Source organism: Arachis stenosperma, chromosome 6 (genome assembly GCF_014773155.1).
Source record: "Arachis stenosperma cultivar V10309 chromosome 6, arast.V10309.gnm1.PFL2, whole genome shotgun sequence".
Lineage (NCBI taxonomy): Eukaryota > Viridiplantae > Streptophyta > Magnoliopsida > Fabales > Fabaceae > Arachis > Arachis stenosperma.
In genome coordinates, this window is record NC_080382.1 from 25,148,567 (window position 1) to 25,168,644 (window position 20,078).

At 35.6% G+C, this 20,078-nt stretch overlaps 2 protein-coding genes across 6 annotated transcripts; one reads left to right on the plus strand and one right to left on the minus strand.

Annotated features, from left to right (window-relative positions):
• The first annotated feature begins 6,502 nt into the window (after positions 1-6,502).
• Positions 6,503-9,895, plus strand: LOC130935270 (serine/arginine-rich splicing factor RS2Z32-like). Of its 5 annotated transcripts, none has more exons than XM_057864951.1 (7): positions 6,503-6,582; positions 6,939-7,076; positions 7,815-7,854; positions 8,036-8,131; positions 8,768-8,955; positions 9,071-9,187; positions 9,354-9,895. In XM_057864951.1, the coding sequence occupies exons 2-7, from the start codon at positions 6,970-6,972 to the stop codon at positions 9,733-9,735; spliced, it is 930 nt and encodes a 309-aa protein (XP_057720934.1). In that variant the 5' UTR covers positions 6,503-6,582; positions 6,939-6,969; the 3' UTR covers positions 9,736-9,895. The 5 variants fall into 5 exon arrangements, with proteins under 5 accessions (XP_057720934.1, XP_057720936.1, XP_057720937.1 ...); XM_057864953.1 differs by having other exon boundaries at positions 9,074-9,187; XM_057864954.1 differs by having other exon boundaries at positions 6,505-6,582; positions 7,574-7,854.
• A 1,158-nt stretch (positions 9,896-11,053) lies between these two features.
• On the minus strand, positions 11,054-13,373 carry LOC130933137 (uncharacterized). The gene is made up of 4 exons (XM_057862669.1): positions 13,045-13,373; positions 12,776-12,951; positions 11,941-12,139; positions 11,054-11,463 (listed from the first exon to the last, which is right to left on the minus strand). Exons 1-4 carry the CDS (start codon positions 13,088-13,090, stop codon positions 11,213-11,215), a joined length of 672 nt encoding a protein of 223 aa, XP_057718652.1. The 5' UTR covers positions 13,091-13,373; the 3' UTR covers positions 11,054-11,212.
• Between the last annotated feature and the right edge of the window lie 6,705 nt (positions 13,374-20,078).

Genomic DNA, 20,078 nt, shown 5'->3' on the forward strand with positions numbered 1-20,078 from the left:
TTACTTTAATTCTATTCGATGCCCTGATGTGTTTGATGAAGTGATTCAGGTTTAGAAGGCAAAGATTGGATTGAAGGAATAAAGAAAAAGCATGTAAAAGTGGAGAATTCATAAAGAAATGAAGTTTTGGAAGTTTGTCCGCGTACGCGTGACCCAGGCGTACGCATGACACTTGTCACGTGACCTCATTAAAGAAACATGCTAGGGAGATTCTTGAGCTCACTCAGGCCCAGGTCCAACTCATTTATGAAGTATTTGAAACCAAATTTAAGATGGAACAGGGGGAGCAATTAGTGTAGTGTAGAAACATGTTTTAGGGTAGTTTTCTAGAGAGAGAAGCTCCCTCTTCTCGCTAGAATTAGAGTTCTTAGATTAATTTTCTCTTTAATTTCTCTATTTAGTTCTTATTTTAGTGTAGTTTCATTTATATTTCCATGCTTTAGTAGTTTAATCCTCTTAGTTGTTCTTGTTAATTTCCCTTTTTATGTCACTTTTATGTTTATAAACTCTTGTTGATTTTCACTTTCTTTAATATAATTGATGTCTTTTTATGTTTCTTATTGTTTAATTGAATTGATATTATTGTTATCTTGCTTTTAGTAGTTTTAGATTTTATTATTCTTGAAATTTAATATGCTTTTCTTTTATTGCACACCAAGTATTTGATAAAATGCTTGGGTTAGTTTTAGAGTAGATTTTTTAGCATTCTTGTCTTGGAAAGAGAAGTTTGGTAATCTTGAGTCATTGATACCTAATTTATATTGGTGATCTAGAGTTGTTAGTTAATCTTGTTTTCATTAACATTACTTATGGATTGGGGTTAAGTAGGCATATTTGACTTTCTTCCGATGCGAAGATAACGTAATCGGCTTAACTCTTGGTAATTATTATGTTATGATTAATTACTAGGATAGAAAACCTTTATTCTCAATCCTTTCCATGAATGACTTTTTATTATTTGTTATCTTTAGTTGTTTGATTTACTTCCCTGTCATTTAAATTTCATGCCATTTTTATCAACCCGCCCTGTGAATCTCATAACGAATAATTGAGTACTCGATTGTAATTCTTAGGGAGAACGACTCGAGAGTAATACTCTCGGTTATTTTTATTGGGTTGAACTTGTGACAACCGAAAATTAAACTTTGATTGAGGGTTGTTTGTTAGTTTAGATCTATACTTCGACGAGATTATTTTTGTGTGAAAATTCTAAACCGACGGTAACCCTCACATCAATTACTAATTACAAATTATATTATATTTTATATTATATATTATTCATTTTATAACCAAAATGTGTCATATGTCACACTCTCATTACAATTGAAATCAAATTTTTTCTTCAAATTAAAGAGTTTCCTCCTCGTCCTACTCTCTCTCTCTCTCTCTCTCTCTCTCTCTCTCTCTCTCTCTCTCTCTAATTCCTTCACTCATTTTATCTATCTTATATATCATTATCAATTATTAATTACAAATTTGACAATCAAAATGTACAACATAATATTTTCTAATTGTAATTAAAATATATTATATATTACTAATTTTACAACCAAAATGTGCCACATATCGTTCTCTTATTACAAATGAAATTAAATCTTTTCCTCCAAAATTAAAGAGTTCTCTCTTCCTCTTCCACTTTCTCTCTCTTTCTCTCTATCTCTCTCTCTCTCTCTCTCACTCTATCTCTCTTATATATCATTATCAATTACTAATTATAAATTATATTATATTATATTTTATATTATATATTACTAATTTTACAACTAAAATATGTCACATGTCACACTCTCATTACAATTGAAATCAATTTTTTTCCTTCAAATTAAATTTTTTTCTCATCCTCCTCCTTTCTCTCTTTCTTTTTTTATCTCTCTAATTCCTTCACTCACTCTATCTCTCTTATATATCATTATCAATTACTAATTACAAATTTGACAATCAAAATGTACAACATAATATATTTTAATTACAATTAAAATTAATTTAAAATTGAGATTGAAATATAGCTATATTATGTTATTAATTTAACAACAAAAATGTATCAGATAACACTTTCTTATTAAAATTAAGATGAATATTACTCTTCACAATTAATAAACTAGCTTTCTCTATCCTCTTATCTACCTCTTTTTTCTTCTCTATTTCTCTCTACCGTTCGCATTTCTACTCTATATATAGCTTATAATTTGTATCTTATATTACTAATTTGACATACCAAAATGTGCAATGTAATATTCTTTCGTTATAATTAAAATAAAATATTTTTCTCTAAAATTAACAAACTCCATCTTCTTCTTCTTTATCTTTCTCTCTCTTTTTTCTCTCATTTTCTATCTCTCTCTACCTATCTGTTCTATAACAAATAAAATTCATAAAATAATATAGTTAAAATAAATTCATAAAATTATAAAATAATACATTAAATTTATAATTAAATATAATTAAAAAATATCCAGTATATTATTCACATAAAAAAATATATTATTGTTATTATTATAATTATTTACTGAGACATTAGTCTTTTTAGCTGATGGAAACTTTTATCTCTTACGACCTTTTTTGTAAAAATAGTTTGATTTTATAATTTTTTTGTACCATAATCTATAATGTTAGGATAAAGTTGACGTAGTTTTAAAAGATTCCTGTAATGTTGTTATGGACAAAAATACTAGTTATTAACTAAATTTTAACTTTAAAATATTATTATTATTATTATTATTATTATTATTATTATTATTATTATTATTATTATTATCTTAATAATAAAAGATATAATATAACTAAAAGTGGTAAACAGACAAATTTTTCTAAAAGTTTTAGAAAGACAATCTAAGCTCAGGATTGTATGATTTTTCCTTTAATAAAATATTTTGGAAAAAGAGAGGGAATAGTGCGAAAATAATATGAGATGTTGGAAGAAAGAAATTTAAAGAATAGTTAAAAAGAAAAAAGAGAAATAATAAAAACTTGTTGAATGTCTATCTACTGCCAGAAGTGCAGTAGAGATATGGTGGTAAGCCCACCAGGGTAGTTTTCAAAAGTAAAACGTTCCATGCTTCAGCTGGAGAGCAGTGCTTGTAAGTACTTACAGAGGTCATGTTTGGCATACTTTAGCTTGATAGCAGCACCTGTAAGACAGAGGTTCTTACAGATGTCATGCCACTGGAAGCCATGCCTAGATAAAGGTTGCTGGGTTACGTCGGAAATGGATAGAAACTGATAGATGAGCTCATTATCTGCACTAGAAATAGACATGCATCATACTTGTTTACATATATTTTTTTGTTATATGTTTCTGTGATTCGTGTGTATGTGCTTTTTGATTAATTGTTTCTCTGTGTCTTTAGTTGTTAATGTTTCTATGTATCCTGTGGTTGTTGTTGTTGGCAAAATATAACATAAAATGAACCTAACTAACTACCCTAACCCTACTAAGGACTCCCTAATTCTTACCCCATCTTTCCTACCTTTCAGTTACAGGTGCGAAGACTTATTGTGAAGTTACAGATGCATGAAGGAGTTTGTTTGCGAGTTTAGTATTTATTAGAATTTACTTATTTTTCCTTCACCTTGTTAATTAAAATTTTATTCAGAGAAGTAGCCTTGTATTTGTTATTCATTTGAATAACTATAATGTATTACTATTAATTATATGATTATTTTTCATTGGAAGTCTTTGTTGAAAAATTTTTAATGAATAAAAGCAAAATTCACTAGGTTTTTCCTAAAATTAGGAACGTATTAACGTCATGAAGGCTCAATATTAAATAGATAATAAAGGAGAATAGGTCATTAACACCTTACTTTTAGTATGATTATGATGTGCTAGAAGTTGGATCGTTACATGATCCATCCGCTAAAGCCACTCCAACTCTTGCCTAAGCTCCAGACTGAGAAAATCTATGTCTGACACGCATGCGAGGATCTCGTTATACCTTCCTGAGACTGTTGCAACTGCTGAGGCTATTGGTGAAGGCATTGGGTGAGACTCATCACCTACTCCCTTAAATCGATGCTGTTCTCAAGATCGATAGTGCTACTAGTAGTAGAAGCAGATAAAGTCCTCAATGTGGATGTGTGGAGGTTGTTAATGAAGAATGATCCCAACCCGTAAATGTAAATCTCAGGTAATTAGTAACTAATTAACTAATAAATTAATTTATATTTAAAGAAATTAGAAAATTAACTAGCTGTCGTTTGTTGGTGGCCACCACTTGGCTGATCTCCTCATCATTTATGTACTCTTTTGCCACACCTTGTATTTGTTGCATCGTCCAGACATGTTTAATGGTCAGGTATTTCCTGAAGTCCTCGTTCACTAGGCCATTAATAAGGCATAAACTGGCCACGAAGTCTGTGAGGCTGTTAATCTCCAAGCACTCGTCATTGAATCGGTCCAGGTACTTCTTCGTGTGCTCGCTAACCCGTTGTGTTACCCCAATAGGTTGATCGGGTGTTTTGCTTTGGTGATTCGAGTGATGAACTGGATGAGAAATTTTTGAGAGATATCTGCAAAAGCCGTTATGGACCATTGTGGTAGGGAGTTGAACCAACGGATCGCCAGCCCCGCCAAGGTCATCGGGAACGTGCTACATCTGACTTCATCTCCCCCGTCGTGATGTGCTCTTTTGGGTATTTGGTGCCATCGTATCCCATGTCCGTTGATTTATCATAGTTCTTGGGTAGGCGGACTTTGAGGATGAAAGAGTGGAAAGGGGTAACTCCGATCACAACAGGATCTCGGCGCTTTCTTTTTCGTTTTCCTTTCTGCTCGTCCTGGCTCTCAACCTGTCTCGAGAGTATGTGAGGGTGTGACCGTTAGTCTGGTCGTGCCCGTCATCCTTCTCCCTGCTCTGCTGCCGCTCTTCCGATTTATGTGTCAGAGACCTGGTGCGAGAATGGGTCGCACGAGCCTCTGTGAATGAGGGAGAGTTTCGACTGTGCTCAGGATGATAGCGATCTCTCTCTGTTAACTCCCTCTTGAGGTTCTGGACCCTGTGTCTGAGTTCTTGCATGATCCAAGAGTTATTGTTGCCAGTACTGCCGAACAGAAGCTTTTCTAGAGATCGATCACGGGAGTAGCCTCGGTCAAAGGGAGTTTCTCGGTGCCTCCGAGAAGTCCTGGTGCTCACTCTGCTCATAAGACGACCTCCCTGATGTTCGTGGCCTCCCTCCCCCTTTGGCCCATCCTCAGGGCGAGGGAAAACCTCCATTTCAGACTCGCATTAGGTCCCCATAGACGGCGCCATTATTCGATTGTTCGCTGAGTCGGTTGGTTTCGAGAGATGGACCTGAATGCGAGTGCAACGGAGAGGAATGATGCCTACAATTGTCAGTAAGCTAACGGGTGGGGCCACCTGCAAGGACACTTCGATGCCAAAGTAAGTGTCCGTACGAAAAGGCGACAAATTAGGGTAAGATGTGATTAGAGGTGGCAATGGGATGGGTAGGGGCGAGTTTTTGCCCTACCTAACCCTGCCCCAGCGTATAATAACCTGCATCGGACCCTCCTCCGCTTCTACCTACGGATAGTAAAAAGATAAACCCTAACCCACCCCTGCGGATACTCGCCCGCACTACCCACCCCCTATAATTATTAAAATCCAACAAATAAAATTAAATTTTAAAATTTATATAACCATCATTACACACATACATAAATTAAAGTAAAAATTTAAATATGATGCTATATTATTAATCATTTTACTAATTATTTTATATATATGACATATATTAAAAGTATATATACCGGGGCGGGTAGGAGCGGGTTTAACCTAAACCCAACCCGCCTCCGTTCTATGCCCGTTAAAAAACCCGCTCCGGTGCGGGGACGGGATAGGTACCCACGGGTTCGGGTAGTGTTGCCACCCCTAGATGTGACGTACCTAGGGGAGGGATAGGTTCCTCCCTTTATTCTTGCTTCTCGAATGGGCCCTTTTGCTTAGGCCCATTTGTCAAGAAACTTCCGCCAGCTATCCAGACCTTTATTATGGAATTGCGTCACGCAAGAGACAGCTTGGCTTAAGCGAGTCGGGTGCCCGTCAGGTCTTGAGTCCGTTAGATGCACCTCTGTCTCTTATTGAGTTGGGCCAGAACACATTCTTAAAGACCAATTTAGTTATTAAAATATATAAAAATACTATATGTATTCTAAAAATCAGCTACATGTATTTATGTATAAATATGTGTTGTTTGATTTATTTTTATTATATATTTTGTATTTTAATATATATTTTATATCAATAATTGATTTGATAGTTAATTTTGTACGTACACTGTAAAAATTATAAAGTATATAAAATATATTACGAACAAAATGTTTGACAAAATTTAAGAATTATTTTTTAATGGGCTTTCAGACATCAGCTGGTTGATTCTAAATATTCAGGGCCGAATCCATCTAATCTATCTAAATTCTTAAAGAAATTACTGGCCCAACTCCGCCGTTTTTAATTTTATTTTAAAATCTGATAAGATCGCGAAAAAAAGATAAAAATAGGTACAGATTTTTGTATAAATAGTTAGACAAGGGGTGGAGCCGATCCACTTTGAGAGGGTTAGGTTTTTTCTTCTTCTTCGGAGGTAACTCTCTCCCTCTTGGCTTGCCTTTCGATTTCCGGTTTTTGTGTTCTTTAACTCGCTATTCTGCAAATCTTGCTTCGCTTCATCAATTTACGTGCGCTCTTTGATGTTATTATGATCAATTTTATCGTTACAATTAAGAATTCATCGAATTTGGTGTTGAAGTTGAATTGGACCTGATAGGGTTTCCGGTCATCCATTACCGGAACGAAGCAGATTTGTGTTTGTATTTGTATTTTCGGAATTAATGGATCATTCCGATCTTAAAAAGATTTGTTTTTTAGATTTTGGATAGATTGCTTTCTTTTTTGAAATTGGGAAGGGGGTCTCTTCCTCAATTGATGTTGCAGTTTCAGTTTTGTTTTTCACAGCTATAACGAATCAACAATGCCTCGCTATGAAGATAAATACGGCAACACACGCCTCTATGTTGGTCGATTGGCTTCAAGGACGCGTTCCCGTGATCTGGAGCGAGTTTTCAGCCGATATGGAAGGTAATTAGTCCCCCTATCATCCCTATAACTAATCAACAAAACGAAGCGTTTTAAGGAATTTGTTGTATTCTATTGTTAAGCAGTAATTTGCAGGCAGATCTGCTCTGATTTGTTTGTTGCCATATGTCTCCCATGTTTGATTGTACTGTCATCTCCTTGTGTTGAATGGCAGTGTTTGTATGGGTCCCTTTTCTCTGTGAGAGTGGATGGGACCTTTTCTGGTTTTTACCCCATTTTATTGCCTACGCGATTAATTTGTGTCAATTTATGTGTGGAAAACTGATGGGCATGTCTTGGTTCATCTATCTTTGTGAATTGGCAAGAGGGCTTAGTGAGTGTGTGAGCGTCGTCCCTGTGTTTTGCTGAAAGTTAGGGATGTCATGCAGGTGTTCCCCGGGATTTGTTGTGTTTAGATTTATGTTGGTTATTCGTCATCTTATACGTGGGAACCATTATCCCCTAGGTGTCATGTTTTAACTTGAATGATCTTGTTGAAGGTTTCTGGGGTTTTGCCTAAACCTGGAGGTCTGTGGTGGGAGGGTGGCCTTGGTGGAATTGGTGGAAATTCCTGCCGAGTGTTGACTGTGGCGATTCTTTCTGTAATGTTATTGCGTGTTTTAATGGAAATGGCAAGAATCACAAACTGGTGTTTAGTTCGTCTTTTGAGGGGCGAAGTATCATACTCTTGCAGTAGTTAAGTAATGATGGCCTTACTGTTTCTGGAAACCATTTCCGCAGAGTTCGAGATGTGGATATGAAGCATGATTACGCCTTTGTTGTAAGTTGCTGCCCTTTCTTTGTCTCAATTACTTTATTTTGTAAACTTTGTTTGTTTTCTCCTCATGACTTGGCTCAAGCCTCAAAGGTTACTTCTAGCATTTTATTGGAGGATATTCACTTCTATGTGATGGTAAGCCTTCTTTGTTACTTTCCTTGCTTGTTCCCACATCTTTGTGCAGGAATTCAGCGATCCTAGAGATGCTGATGATGCAAGATACAACTTGGATGGCCGTGATGTTGATGGAAGTCGTATTATTGTGGAATTTGCGAAAGGGGTATGAGTTATCTCCCTATGAAATTATTCTGTGTGTATATTCTCAATTCTATTACATTTTTAATTAGCTTCAAGATGATATTTGCTCTGGAATGTTGGATTACTTAATCTTAATATATTTGCTGACCTATAGTGTTATTAAAATCTTATTTGCCTATTTTACAGAGTCATTTTCTAATATTATAATGTAATTTGGTGTAGACCCTCAGTTTTCACTTGTAGAATTCCCAATTTCTTCTTTTTCCAGTTACTTTTTCTATATATCACCTCTGACTAGTCCTATTCTCTCATTATAGGATTGATCCACTGACTAATCATTGAAGAACGTATCTATTATTTTGTTGTTGAAATGTTGGCTTTATTCTTTTGGCTCCCTTAGCTTTCATTCAACCAACCTATATCTTATAGCATCTGTATGAAATACAGTTTTAAATGACACTCTTCAAGTGTAGTTGGTATTCATTGCTCTATTAACTACCAACTGTCACATAAATTCTTATTACAATGTAGCCAATTGATATTGGATCCTGGTTTTCTGATACTATAGCTATTGCATTTTGGCTTGTGAGCCGATTTTGTCAGCTTTTAGTTGCACGTTAATTTTATTTTAATTTCCCCCCATTTTCTAATTAATCAGGTTCCTCGTGGTTCCCGTGAATATTTGGGTCGTGGTCCTCCTCCTGGAACTGGGCGTTGCTTTAACTGTGGTATTGATGGCCATTGGGCCCGAGATTGCAAAGCTGGAGACTGGAAGAACAAGTGTTATCGTTGTGGTGAGAGGGGTCATATAGAAAAAAACTGCAAGAACAGTCCCAAAAAGCTGAGGTCTCTTATAATTTTGAAGCTTACACTGAATTTCTCATTTGCCTAAAAATTGTGGTTGATTTCCAATGGAATCTCAGTGTTAAACTGATGCTGTGGTATTGACTTGTTTGTGCAGTAGACGTGGGCGTAGTTATTCCCGCTCTCCGGTCAGGTCACGTTCCCCAGTCAGGTCACGCTCTCCTCGTCGTGGCAGAAGCAGGGACAGGAGTTACACCCCAGAACGCAGTTACAGGTAGGAATCTTATATAGTCCCTAATTGCTTTATGTTTGGTTCTGTTGCAATGTTGCCTCCGTGTGTTCCGTAGATGTAGTTATCTATTGTTGTGAGAGGTATATTTCTTACTATCAATTCAACTCTCTTAAGCTGATATGCTTGCCCTCTTTCTAATCTTCTCCAGTCGATCAAGATCCCCAGTTAGGGGGGATCGAAGCCCAGTTCGTGATAGATCAGAGAGCCCACGCTCTAGAAGCCCTGAACCCAAAGGTAGCCCTCAGCCCTCGAAGGCAAGGAAGCATAGTCCATCACCTGATGAAGGGAGTCCACAGAAGAGAGGTGATGCATCTCCTGGCAATGAGAGGATGGTTACACAGCAAGATGGATCTGATTACAGTGATGGCCCCAGAGGAAAGAGCAGAAGCCCCGCTAGTCCAGCAGGGGATGACAGCCCAAAGGCTAATGGTCGCAGCCGCAGTCCTAGTCCCAGAGATGATGACAGAAGCCCCATTGATGACGAAGAAGACAACCAGCGTAATCTACCAAGAGGCAGTGAGTCCCCTTAAAATGTCACTTCTGAGAAGATAACAGACTCTGCCCTAGAATTTGTATGCTTTTATTTTCATCTGCACTCTGTCGTGAACTGTGACATTTACGATAATTATTATATACTCCTCCCTGAAGAAACTTGTAATGTTTTAAATTTATATATTTGTATTTAGAACATCTTTATGCGTGCTGTTTCCCAGATTATTCATGGTTGCATAATGTGGCTTGCTATTATGTGCAATATTTTCCTTTTGTAATGTAGTTGATAGATCAAGTTGGTATTATATGAGAAAGTAAAAAAAACCATGTTCGTCATGATCACACATAGAGCCCTCAATTGCAATTAGTTAAAAATCAGATGGTTGTAAGCGTTTTACACCGGAAATATGGAACGAGCACGAAACAGGGCTAATCAAGGCTGGTACGGCAAACATTTTATTATTTGGAATTGATAAGATGCAGCAAGTATATTTAAGTGCGTTGCATCCTCATACATCCCTTGATTAGACACCGGATACCAAAAGTGAGGGATGAGGAATGGGGCTAAATTTTTTTTTTATTGATTAAATGTGTGTAATACGCTGCCGATGGAAGTTTGGGTGTTTTATGTGATATGGAGTTATTCTTTTAATTAATATTAATTAATCAAATTAGGCGGTTTGATTTGTTTAGGAAGGAAAAATAAGTTATAAATTAGAGGATTTAATTTGTACTTTCAAAATTTTTTTATTTTTAAAAACAAAAATTAGAAAATTTGGTTTTAATAATTTTTTTTTAAATTTTAGAAACATAAATCGAACCGTCCGATTTATAATTCTTTTTAAGAAAATTAAACAACATAAATCGGTAGGTCTGGAGAACACTGCAACTAAACAATGAATCGGAGGCAATGATTTCTTTTCTCCTATACCATTGAAAAAAGAATAAGCGGAGGAATGGACCATTGTGCAAGACTGACAGAGATATGATCTCTATTAAAGTTGTGTAGCAGATTTCATCATGTCCACATGTTATTGACTACATCTTTAGGGTGCTGAAAATGTGGTTATTGTTTAGGCATACAGCGCCATAACATCCAAGTTTAAATTTCAAAGCCCACCGCATTAATTTATCATATAACTTCCCTAGGAGAATTTGCTAAGTAGTCCAAATCTCACTAAGGCAACGAGGTACCATGTTGGCACGGTGATTGACTGATTGGAGGTTCAGTGCAGTGTACGTAGAAGCACGACTGTGGAAAATCAAGCCGTTTGACGCATGGTGTAAGCAAACGTGTCTCGAAACTCGAAATTGGAAGAATAAATTAAAAAAAAAACGTAGCTTTACTTGATAATGTAGTAGCTAAGAAGCCCTATGGTATTAATTATGTACAGGAGAATATGAACAATAACATAATGTTTTCCAGTTGAAACCGTAAAACCTCTTGTCATCTTATCTTCATAAACAAAATTGTGAGAGGAAAAACCTACTGTACAGGAGAGATTTTGCTCGATATCATATGATATGATCGAGGTGGAGCTCATCCTCAATGTCATCTCCTTCTTCAAATAATTTCAAGAACCGAGCTTGATCTTGCTCCCTCTTCCTCTTTTGCCAGAACTTAAATGCACCCACTGCTGCGACAATCAGTATGGCCGATCCCAAAACACTTACTACTACAATAACTGCTACATTCTTCCTTTGTCTCGCAGGCTTTTCTTTTCGCAAATTTTCATCATTCGCAACAGGTGGAGAGGCAGTAGAAACTAGCCAAAGGACCACAATTGGTTTTTCAGTAACATGTTAAGTTGCAGAAATTTGTATGAATAGGTGCATACATAAGGGAAAATAATTTGAACAATATCAAAAATACAAGCAAGTGGAAGAAATGAGAAATCAAATTTGAGCAAGTCCAGTAGTTCCAATAGATTGACTAGGTCATACAGAAGCTTGAAGATTATGATAGATACGATTATATATACTGTCTCTTAAATTATGTCATGTGCTATACAGATATGATTAATTTAAGCTTCCAGGAAATCTATGCTGAGAATCTCAGAACATGAGGTACAATAGATGATTAATATTTGCCTTTTTTCAACATAAATCCATTGATATCAAAATGCATCACCAGTGCAACCACACAATTTCAATAGTAGCATAAATATATTTTCAACTATGTTATCTAGAAGGCAAAAATAGTATGATTGCAGTAAAAGGAATTTTAAGAGCAAGACACTCACCGCCAGACAAAGGTAAGCAATCCGGGCACAAAAGGCTAGCATTAAACTCTTTATCACTGATATACTCATATTTGCCAAGAGGAGCAGTGAAATCGGAAGGACAAAGCTCCCACTCATCAAACACATCATCTGCAAGAATTTTGTCTTCCTCATACAGTCCGCATCGCTTGCATTTTTTGCTCGAAAAATTAGTCAATGGCTGCAAAGCACAATGAGAGATTCAGTAGTAGCTTCAAAATCAAGGCTTTCAACAACAACGCCAATGATGTGTTTGGATTTGCATTCTAACCATGTTGACAAACCAAATCCAGTTGGTGGTTGTTGTTTGGCAACATTTCACATTAACATTAACATTTTCACACCATTCTCTGGATTCCAAACCAAGGTTGGAGTCAAAGAAACCATGTGTTGTTTTTATAGTGAACCGGAATCATATTGAAAAGATGTTTCATGAATGTTTCAGAAAATCAAAGTTGATCCATTTCAATATTTTAGTAATTTTAGAAGTAAACGAAATTTAGTCTACATGATCAAAACACTATGCATTTTGTCAAACTTATAAGTTTCCATCCATAAATCACATCATACTAAACACACTTCTGAGTAAAAATTAATATAGAAAGAGGTAATCCAAACACACACAAAGCTTGCTTTTACTAAGCAAACTATTCAGAGTTCAAGCTTGGAGAACTGAATAGTAATAGTGATAGAGTAATAGTTCCTTGATCATGATAGGCATGGATTCAAAAACTTCCAAACATGGCCATAACAATAGTACTTGAAATTTAAATGTCACAAGTCACAAACAACACAGAAACGGTTTGGCGTGAGGAACCTGCCAAGACTCTTCACCCCTGAAGACATAGATGACATTCTTTTTCTTGACATCAGGCAACACAGTCTTGTTCTCTCCGTTGCATTTGAAATACACAGTTGGGGTGAATTTCAGCCACTCATGCGTTGTGAATATCTCAATGGAACTCAGCGTCACAACCGCAGAAAAGACCAATCCTGCGCAACCCCAGTATTTAAGTTTAAAACTTTTTCGTATTCCAAATTACATAGATAGATAAAAAGGCAGAATTTCATAGCTAAGAAATAGACCTGGAAAATAGGCGAAAAAGAATACAAGGAGGTGAGAAACCGACATCACAAGATAAAAAGCGCCAAACTTGGTGTGCACAAATGAATGAAGGAGTTAGGGATTTGGTTTAGGGTGTTGGATCAAGAAAAAGGCGGCGTTTTGAGAAGGAAATGGGAGGAATGAATTTGCAGAAAAGAGAGACGGAAAGGGAGATTGGATTGGAATTGGAGGGAGGAATGAATGGAAGCAAGCTTAGCATGGCATCTGTATCGGAATCTGATTCCGATTATCAGAGGTGACGTGCTGCATTTTGATGCGGTAAGATTACACTCTCATTTGTAATTGGGTTAAGACGATATGGATTTACCTTAAAATCGAAATCGTCTCTAATATTTTATTTTAGAGTAAATATCTATTTCGGTTGTTGTCTATTTTAAAATACAATAAGGTAATTGCATAATTTACACCTGATTCAATCTTTGTTTCTATAAAAGTAAAATAAGGCGGTCCTTTCATTATAATTCTTCACTAAAATTGATGAAAAAATCTTATATAATATTTGTTAGTGCTGATATAAAGGGTTACTCAAAGTTAAGTGCTACTTTAATTTAGAGAGAATAGATAAAGGTTGATTGGTCTCCTTCCAGTCTTCAAAAACGACGCTGTTTCTGATTCTTTATTGAAATAAAATCTAATAAGGTCATGTGTAACTCCCAAATCCTAATCCTTATTTACAGCAATACCAATCTTTGTCCTTTTTTTCACCCAAAACAAAAAACGTTTCATAGAATATCTGGCAGTTGTGTTGAGTGTGTTGCTAACAAGACTGCTGACAGTCCCAAACGACAACTGTAACTGCACAATTAACGGTGTTATTGGCGACGTTGAGTGGAGATAGCTGTTATCACAATTCAAGTTGGTTTAAGATTTTATGGTTTCAAAGTTTAGCAGTATTCACTTTTTTTTTTCCAATTTCATGTTGATGTTGGAGTGTTTAGTGAATGTGTTTTTTTCCTTTTTTTTTTCTTGAATGGTGTTCTAAAGCTGGCTAATTAATTTGTTACCTAAATAATGTTGCTTGTGATTGGTTTAGATCATTGTCATAAGTGGATAATTAGTGTGTTGAAGTAAAATTTGATTAGATGTACATATTTGTAAATGGATAAGTTTGAAGTAGTTCCTATTTTTTATCAGGAGAAAATTTCAAGAAAAATTTACAAAGTGAAATGGATTATGGTAATGAAAAAGTGAAGAAATGGCCACCTCTTGATATTGATTTGGTAAACTTCGATTTGGAAGCTTTACTGAGGAAGCTTGATTATACAATTTACAAGACCATGTATTGGTTTGATAGCATGGTCCCTAACTTTGAGTCTGGTTTGCATGTAATGAAGGGTGATGTTGAGATAAATGAAATGAGGGATAACAAGAGTAGAAATAAAGAAACTAATGAAATTCACATCTACTTTGATCATCCAATTAGTGTATTGAAGTTGTGGATAATGAGGAGCAATTTGAGAATGTTATTCTGAATGACTTATAATCTTCAGGTGATGGATATAAAACAACTGAAGATGAATCTTACAAGCTTCCTTCTCTTGGATATGAAGATGCAGATAATAGTGAAGACAATAGGGAACAAAGAAAGAATGGGAGATTGAAGAAGAGAATGATGGGTGCTGCAAGAAAAAGAGCTACTCATGGCCCAAATGTCGAGATGAAAGATGATAAGGCTGGCCCAAAAATTATAGATAAGACTGGCCCAAATTAAAAAAATGATCATGCTGGTCCAAGTAAGAGTGGTCAAACTCTTTTTCCTAAGACAACCAAAAAAGGACTTCAAAGAAGTATTGTGAGAAGAGGAGGACACATGTTCTTAGAGGTGGAAAGAATGAAGGAGGTAGTGTAACTTTGGATGGGGTGATGCGGTTGACACAGGAGGTGGTAATGGGCTTGAAAATGCTTTAGGAAAAAATTTGGTGGGAGCAACAAATGATGAAAATGGAGTTGAGTTAGATTCTGATTATAAGAAGCCATATGAGTATGAAAGTGAGGCATTTAACAGTCCAGTGTTAGATGATGATAAAAGAAGTACTGCATTTGATGCATTCAATGAGGAGACAGAGTATGGAGAGATTGAATTTAAGGTTGGACAAACATTTGTTACAATGAAGAGTTTCAAGAATTCCTTGAAGGACTATTTTGTGTTTGGGGGGGGGGAGGATGTGGTATATCTCAAGAATGAAAAGAAGAGGGTTAGGGCAGCATGTGCGAGTGAGCAGTGCCCTTGGTTGATCTCGACTTCTTGGAACAGTGCAGAAGATAGTTATCAAGTGAAAACCCTGGTGAATGAGTACAATTGTGCTAGAAATTATGGTTCTAACCTAAGTTGTCTACAAGACCCGAAACAGCAGCCCAAACTCAGAGTGAAGAAATTTTATTGTCACAATCTATACCACATGTTGAAGAGGTAGTATATTCATTATTTTGGGTATTTAAGAATTAATACTCTATGCAAATCAATTAGGTTGACACACTGTCTTGTCAATTTTCACTACTTGTAACAGGTTAAAACGCATAACTCCAACAACAATCCTACAATATTTACAGAAAAGCAACAAATTGTTCGGCCTACATCTCCATGTTATGTACCCCTCCCCCGGCCTATACCAGTTCCGGGACAAATTTTATGGTTCAAATCTCAGCTCTCACCATCTCAACAACTTGGGCCTCGTAACTCACAGAATCAAGGCACTGGACCAGTAGTTGGTACAACAACTCCAAGAAACACAGGGAGCACAATATCTGCCGAGACAATGGCTGCTGCAAGTTCAACAACTATATCAAAGCTGCTGAAATTTGTATCAACACCAGGCTTTAGGCCTTCAGGCCTCAAGCCTCCAAAAAAGTTGTGATAATGATATAGGAATTAAAGAAGTGTGTTTTGTTCTTTTGGTATTTTAGCTACTTATTTTAGTTTTTTGGCTACTTATTTAGCTTTTTCAAGAATATGTTTAAGTCTTTTGATTTAGGAACAAATGTTTAAATCTTTTGGTTTAGAGACAAATATTTTAGACTTTTGATTTGGAGCCATGTTGCTGTCCATGCAATGCTGTCTAAACTATGAACCTATGGATTGCTTGTGCAATATCAGCATGAGTATAATATATGAACTTCTGTGCTTTATTTGATATAGGTGAACTTATGGATTGCTGCACAACCAGCAGATTGCATTTACAAATATTTCATGCACAAATTTTTTTGCACATTTAATTCATAGAATAAACTATTAAAAAAGATAATAGGAAGTCATTTTCATTTATCTTCAACAATGTTCAAATACATGATTTCATCCCAAGTTACAAACAACCCCAACCAACTAAAGTTAGGACATCAATTTTTCAACAAAGTTAATCTGAACAAGCAGGTAATCACAACCCCACCAAGAAATGCAAAAAAAACTACATCCAAAGTCCAGACATGTACTTTCACTCATTTTTAATCTACACTTTTCTAATTAGTTTTCTAATCCAATCAACCTATCCTCTAGCTCTTTCACTTTGTCATCCATTGCATCATTCTGTCCTTCAGACGGATTCTGCTTTTGCAATAATACCCGCTCTGACATTGTCTTTCTAGCATACTCATTAAATGAAGCAACATAATCATCTAGCCACGCAAAGAATGAGCAATAAACTTTCACAATCTACAATATGAATTAAGTTTGTAAAGCTAACAGTGAGTACAAAACTAAACCTGGACGTTATTAAACCTATCTGGAATCAACACATTATTAAATCTAACATACCTTGAAATCAGGACAACGAAAGAATAATCTATCTGGATTGTTTTCAGTCCCAGACATGAATAGAATAACATGAGACCCGTAATAGCACTTTGGGGAGAATTACCTCTTCTTCCTCTAAACCCCAATGCTCTCACTTGAGTTCATATTGCAACTCAAATTATCACCTCCAATTTGTAAGTTCATCTTGTCCTAAGATTTGTCTTCAATTTTACACACCAGAACGTAGGAAGAGGCTTAGGGTGCAATCATCCACTCAATTTAGGTTTTGTTTCAGTAGAGAACCAGAAACGATATCGTTTTTGAAGAATGGAAGGGGACAAATCGACCCCTGTCCATTCTCCCTAAGCCAACGTGGCACATAACTCTAAGTAACCCTCCACATCAGCGCCTGTGAATGCCACAAAAGACTTTTCCGTCAACTTTGGTGAGGGGTTATAATGGAGGGACCGCCTTGTCTCACTTTTGTCAGGGACAAGAGCCGAATCAGGTGTAATTTATTGACAAAGGTTGCTTTGTCCTATTTTAAAATAGACAGGGACGACATAGTTGTAAGAACCGAATCGGTGATCAAACCAGTCAGACTACTGGTTCACTGATTTATTGGTTCAACCGACAAATTACTGGTTAAACTGGTAAATCTGGTCCTACATAAATAAAAAATATAAAATAGTTAAAAATTTAACAAATTTGAAATACACATCTTCAGTATTTTAAGAACAACCAAGTCTCAAATTTTAAAGACAACTAATTTCAAGATAAACATAAAATTAGTTAATACTACTACAGTAGTATCTTAATTTGACACAATAAAAATAACAATCCATAATATCAGTAAATTTTCATACTAGTATCAAAACAGATAACTTTAATCACAACACTAACATTGAAATAGATAAAGTAAATTAATAAATTTTTAGTAAAGTTTATATTTCTATTAATAATGGCAAATGATGATCGGACTTTTGTGTGGTTTAGAATTCACAAATATATTCTCATTGAAAGTATAGTTTCTAAACCAACAATAATCTTTTCATACAAAAGTTTGGTTGTCACAAGTAACAAACTCCTAATAAATTTGATAACCGAAGTATTTAAACATCGGGTCGTCTCTCAAGAAATTGCAGGGAGGTGTTCTTATAATTGGTTATGAGTTTTGTATTTTGGGATTTTGGATTAAGAACAAGAAAAGTGAATTGCGAAGAAATTCAAATGATAAAATGGTCTTGGCAAGGTTTAGTGGTCAAGGCTCTCTATCCTTATTACTAACCACAACATGAGAATTGGCAATGATCAATCCCATTAAATCATCATCTAACTCAGTAAAGAAAAGTTAAGTGAGCTATATCAATCCTACTCCATAAGTCCTAGCTCTCCACTAATCTACTTAGTGAGAACTAGAGTTAATGGCTCCAATCATCAATTACTTGGACATTAGTAACTCAAGAGTTCCTAAGTTACCGTCCCAAGCTAAGAACATAAAGGTCTAAGCTAAAACCCTCTCAAGCATTTCATCAAACACTTGGTAGGCGTAAAATGAAAACATAGAAAATTAACGAGAGAATATTAAATTTAAGCAACCAATTGCAAATATCAATGGAAACAAATAATAGAAGAAGTAATAAATATGAAATACCTCGAATTGCATTAAATAGAAAGCATAATCTAACATGAGAATTCATAAACTAAATTGGACAAATAGAGAATCAACAAGAGGAATGAATAAACTAAAGTACTAGAATAAATAAAAGTATAAGAGCACTAAATTAAAGGAACATTGAACCTGGAATTGGGAAGAAATAAACCTAGAAACCTAAGAACCTAGAGAGAGGAGAGAGCCTCTCTCTCTAGAAAACTACATCTAAACCTACTAATTTTTGTGAATGATTCTATGAATGATGGATGGATCCTTTCCCCTTTAGTCCTTGGTCTTTTTAGGCTTTTTCGCCAAGGATGGGCTTAAAAACTGGGCCAGAAGCCTCCCTGAAATCGCTGAGTGCGATTTCATTAAGGGTGTCAGCGTGGGCATCGACGCGTACGCGTACAGCGCGCGTACGCGTCCCTGGCGCAGTGCACGATCCACGCGGGAACGTCTTGTGCACGCATGCATCCGTGGGGTAGTGCGCGATCCACGCGCACGCATGCTGCGCGCGTGCGTCCATAGGTGCTTCCCAAATCCTTGGCTTTTTATGATTTCTCTACTTTGCATGCTTTCTCTTCACTCCTTCGATCCATTTCTAGCCATTTTCAATCTGAAATCATTAACAAATACATCAAAGCATCTAGTAGAATCAAAGGGAGATTAAAATTATCAATTTAAGTGTCTAAAAGCATGTTTTCACACTTAAACACAAATTAGGGAAAAATCACAAAATCATGCCATTTCATTGAGTAAATGTGAGAAAAGGTTGACGAAATACTCTAGATTCAGCACAAGATAAGCCCTACAAATGGGGTTTATCAGTAAATAATTAAAAATATAATTAATTCAAAAAATAGAGAATACAAAATTTAAATTAAATTAAATATTTATAAAATTATTTAATTCAAGATTTTACTATATAATTAGTCTTTGTCATATATAATATTAGAAAATACAGTGGTAGAGTGGTAATTAGGAGATATTGTAAACAAGAGGACCTATGATCGAACCTTGGCTCTACCATTTTAGACTTTTCCAAAATAGAACACCCTAACAAGTTGACAAGTGGCACGCCGAAGACCGTAGGTTGCATTGGATTATGGGTGGGCTTCTTACCAAATTTGACCGACTTTTTCTAGTTCTTATCGATTGGCAAGTTATCAAACCGAACTGATTGGATTGATTTTCTCTGGTTCTTACCGAATTTGACCGATTTTTGTCGGTTCTTATCAGTTCATCTCGATTTTTATCCTTAAACGGTCCAAAAGGCGAACCGAACCAGTTGATAATCTGATTCATCAGTTTTTTGGCCAAATCGGCCGATCTAGTTTGGTTTTTACAACTATAAAGATCGAGTTGGGTGTTTACTCTTTATTTATTTAAAATGGTCATCAACGTTTTATTTAATATTAAAATTATCCTTTTAAAAATAATAAATTTTTAAATAATAAAAATATCCTCACCATGATCCCTTTTCTATTCCTTATTCTGGCTTTTTCTATTATCATTTGTTTCTTTTCTTCTCTCTTCTCACAGAAATAATAATGGCAACTAAGGATATTGGCGGTGTGGTTTGGATAGGTTCTAAATTCTAAGTTAAAAATTTA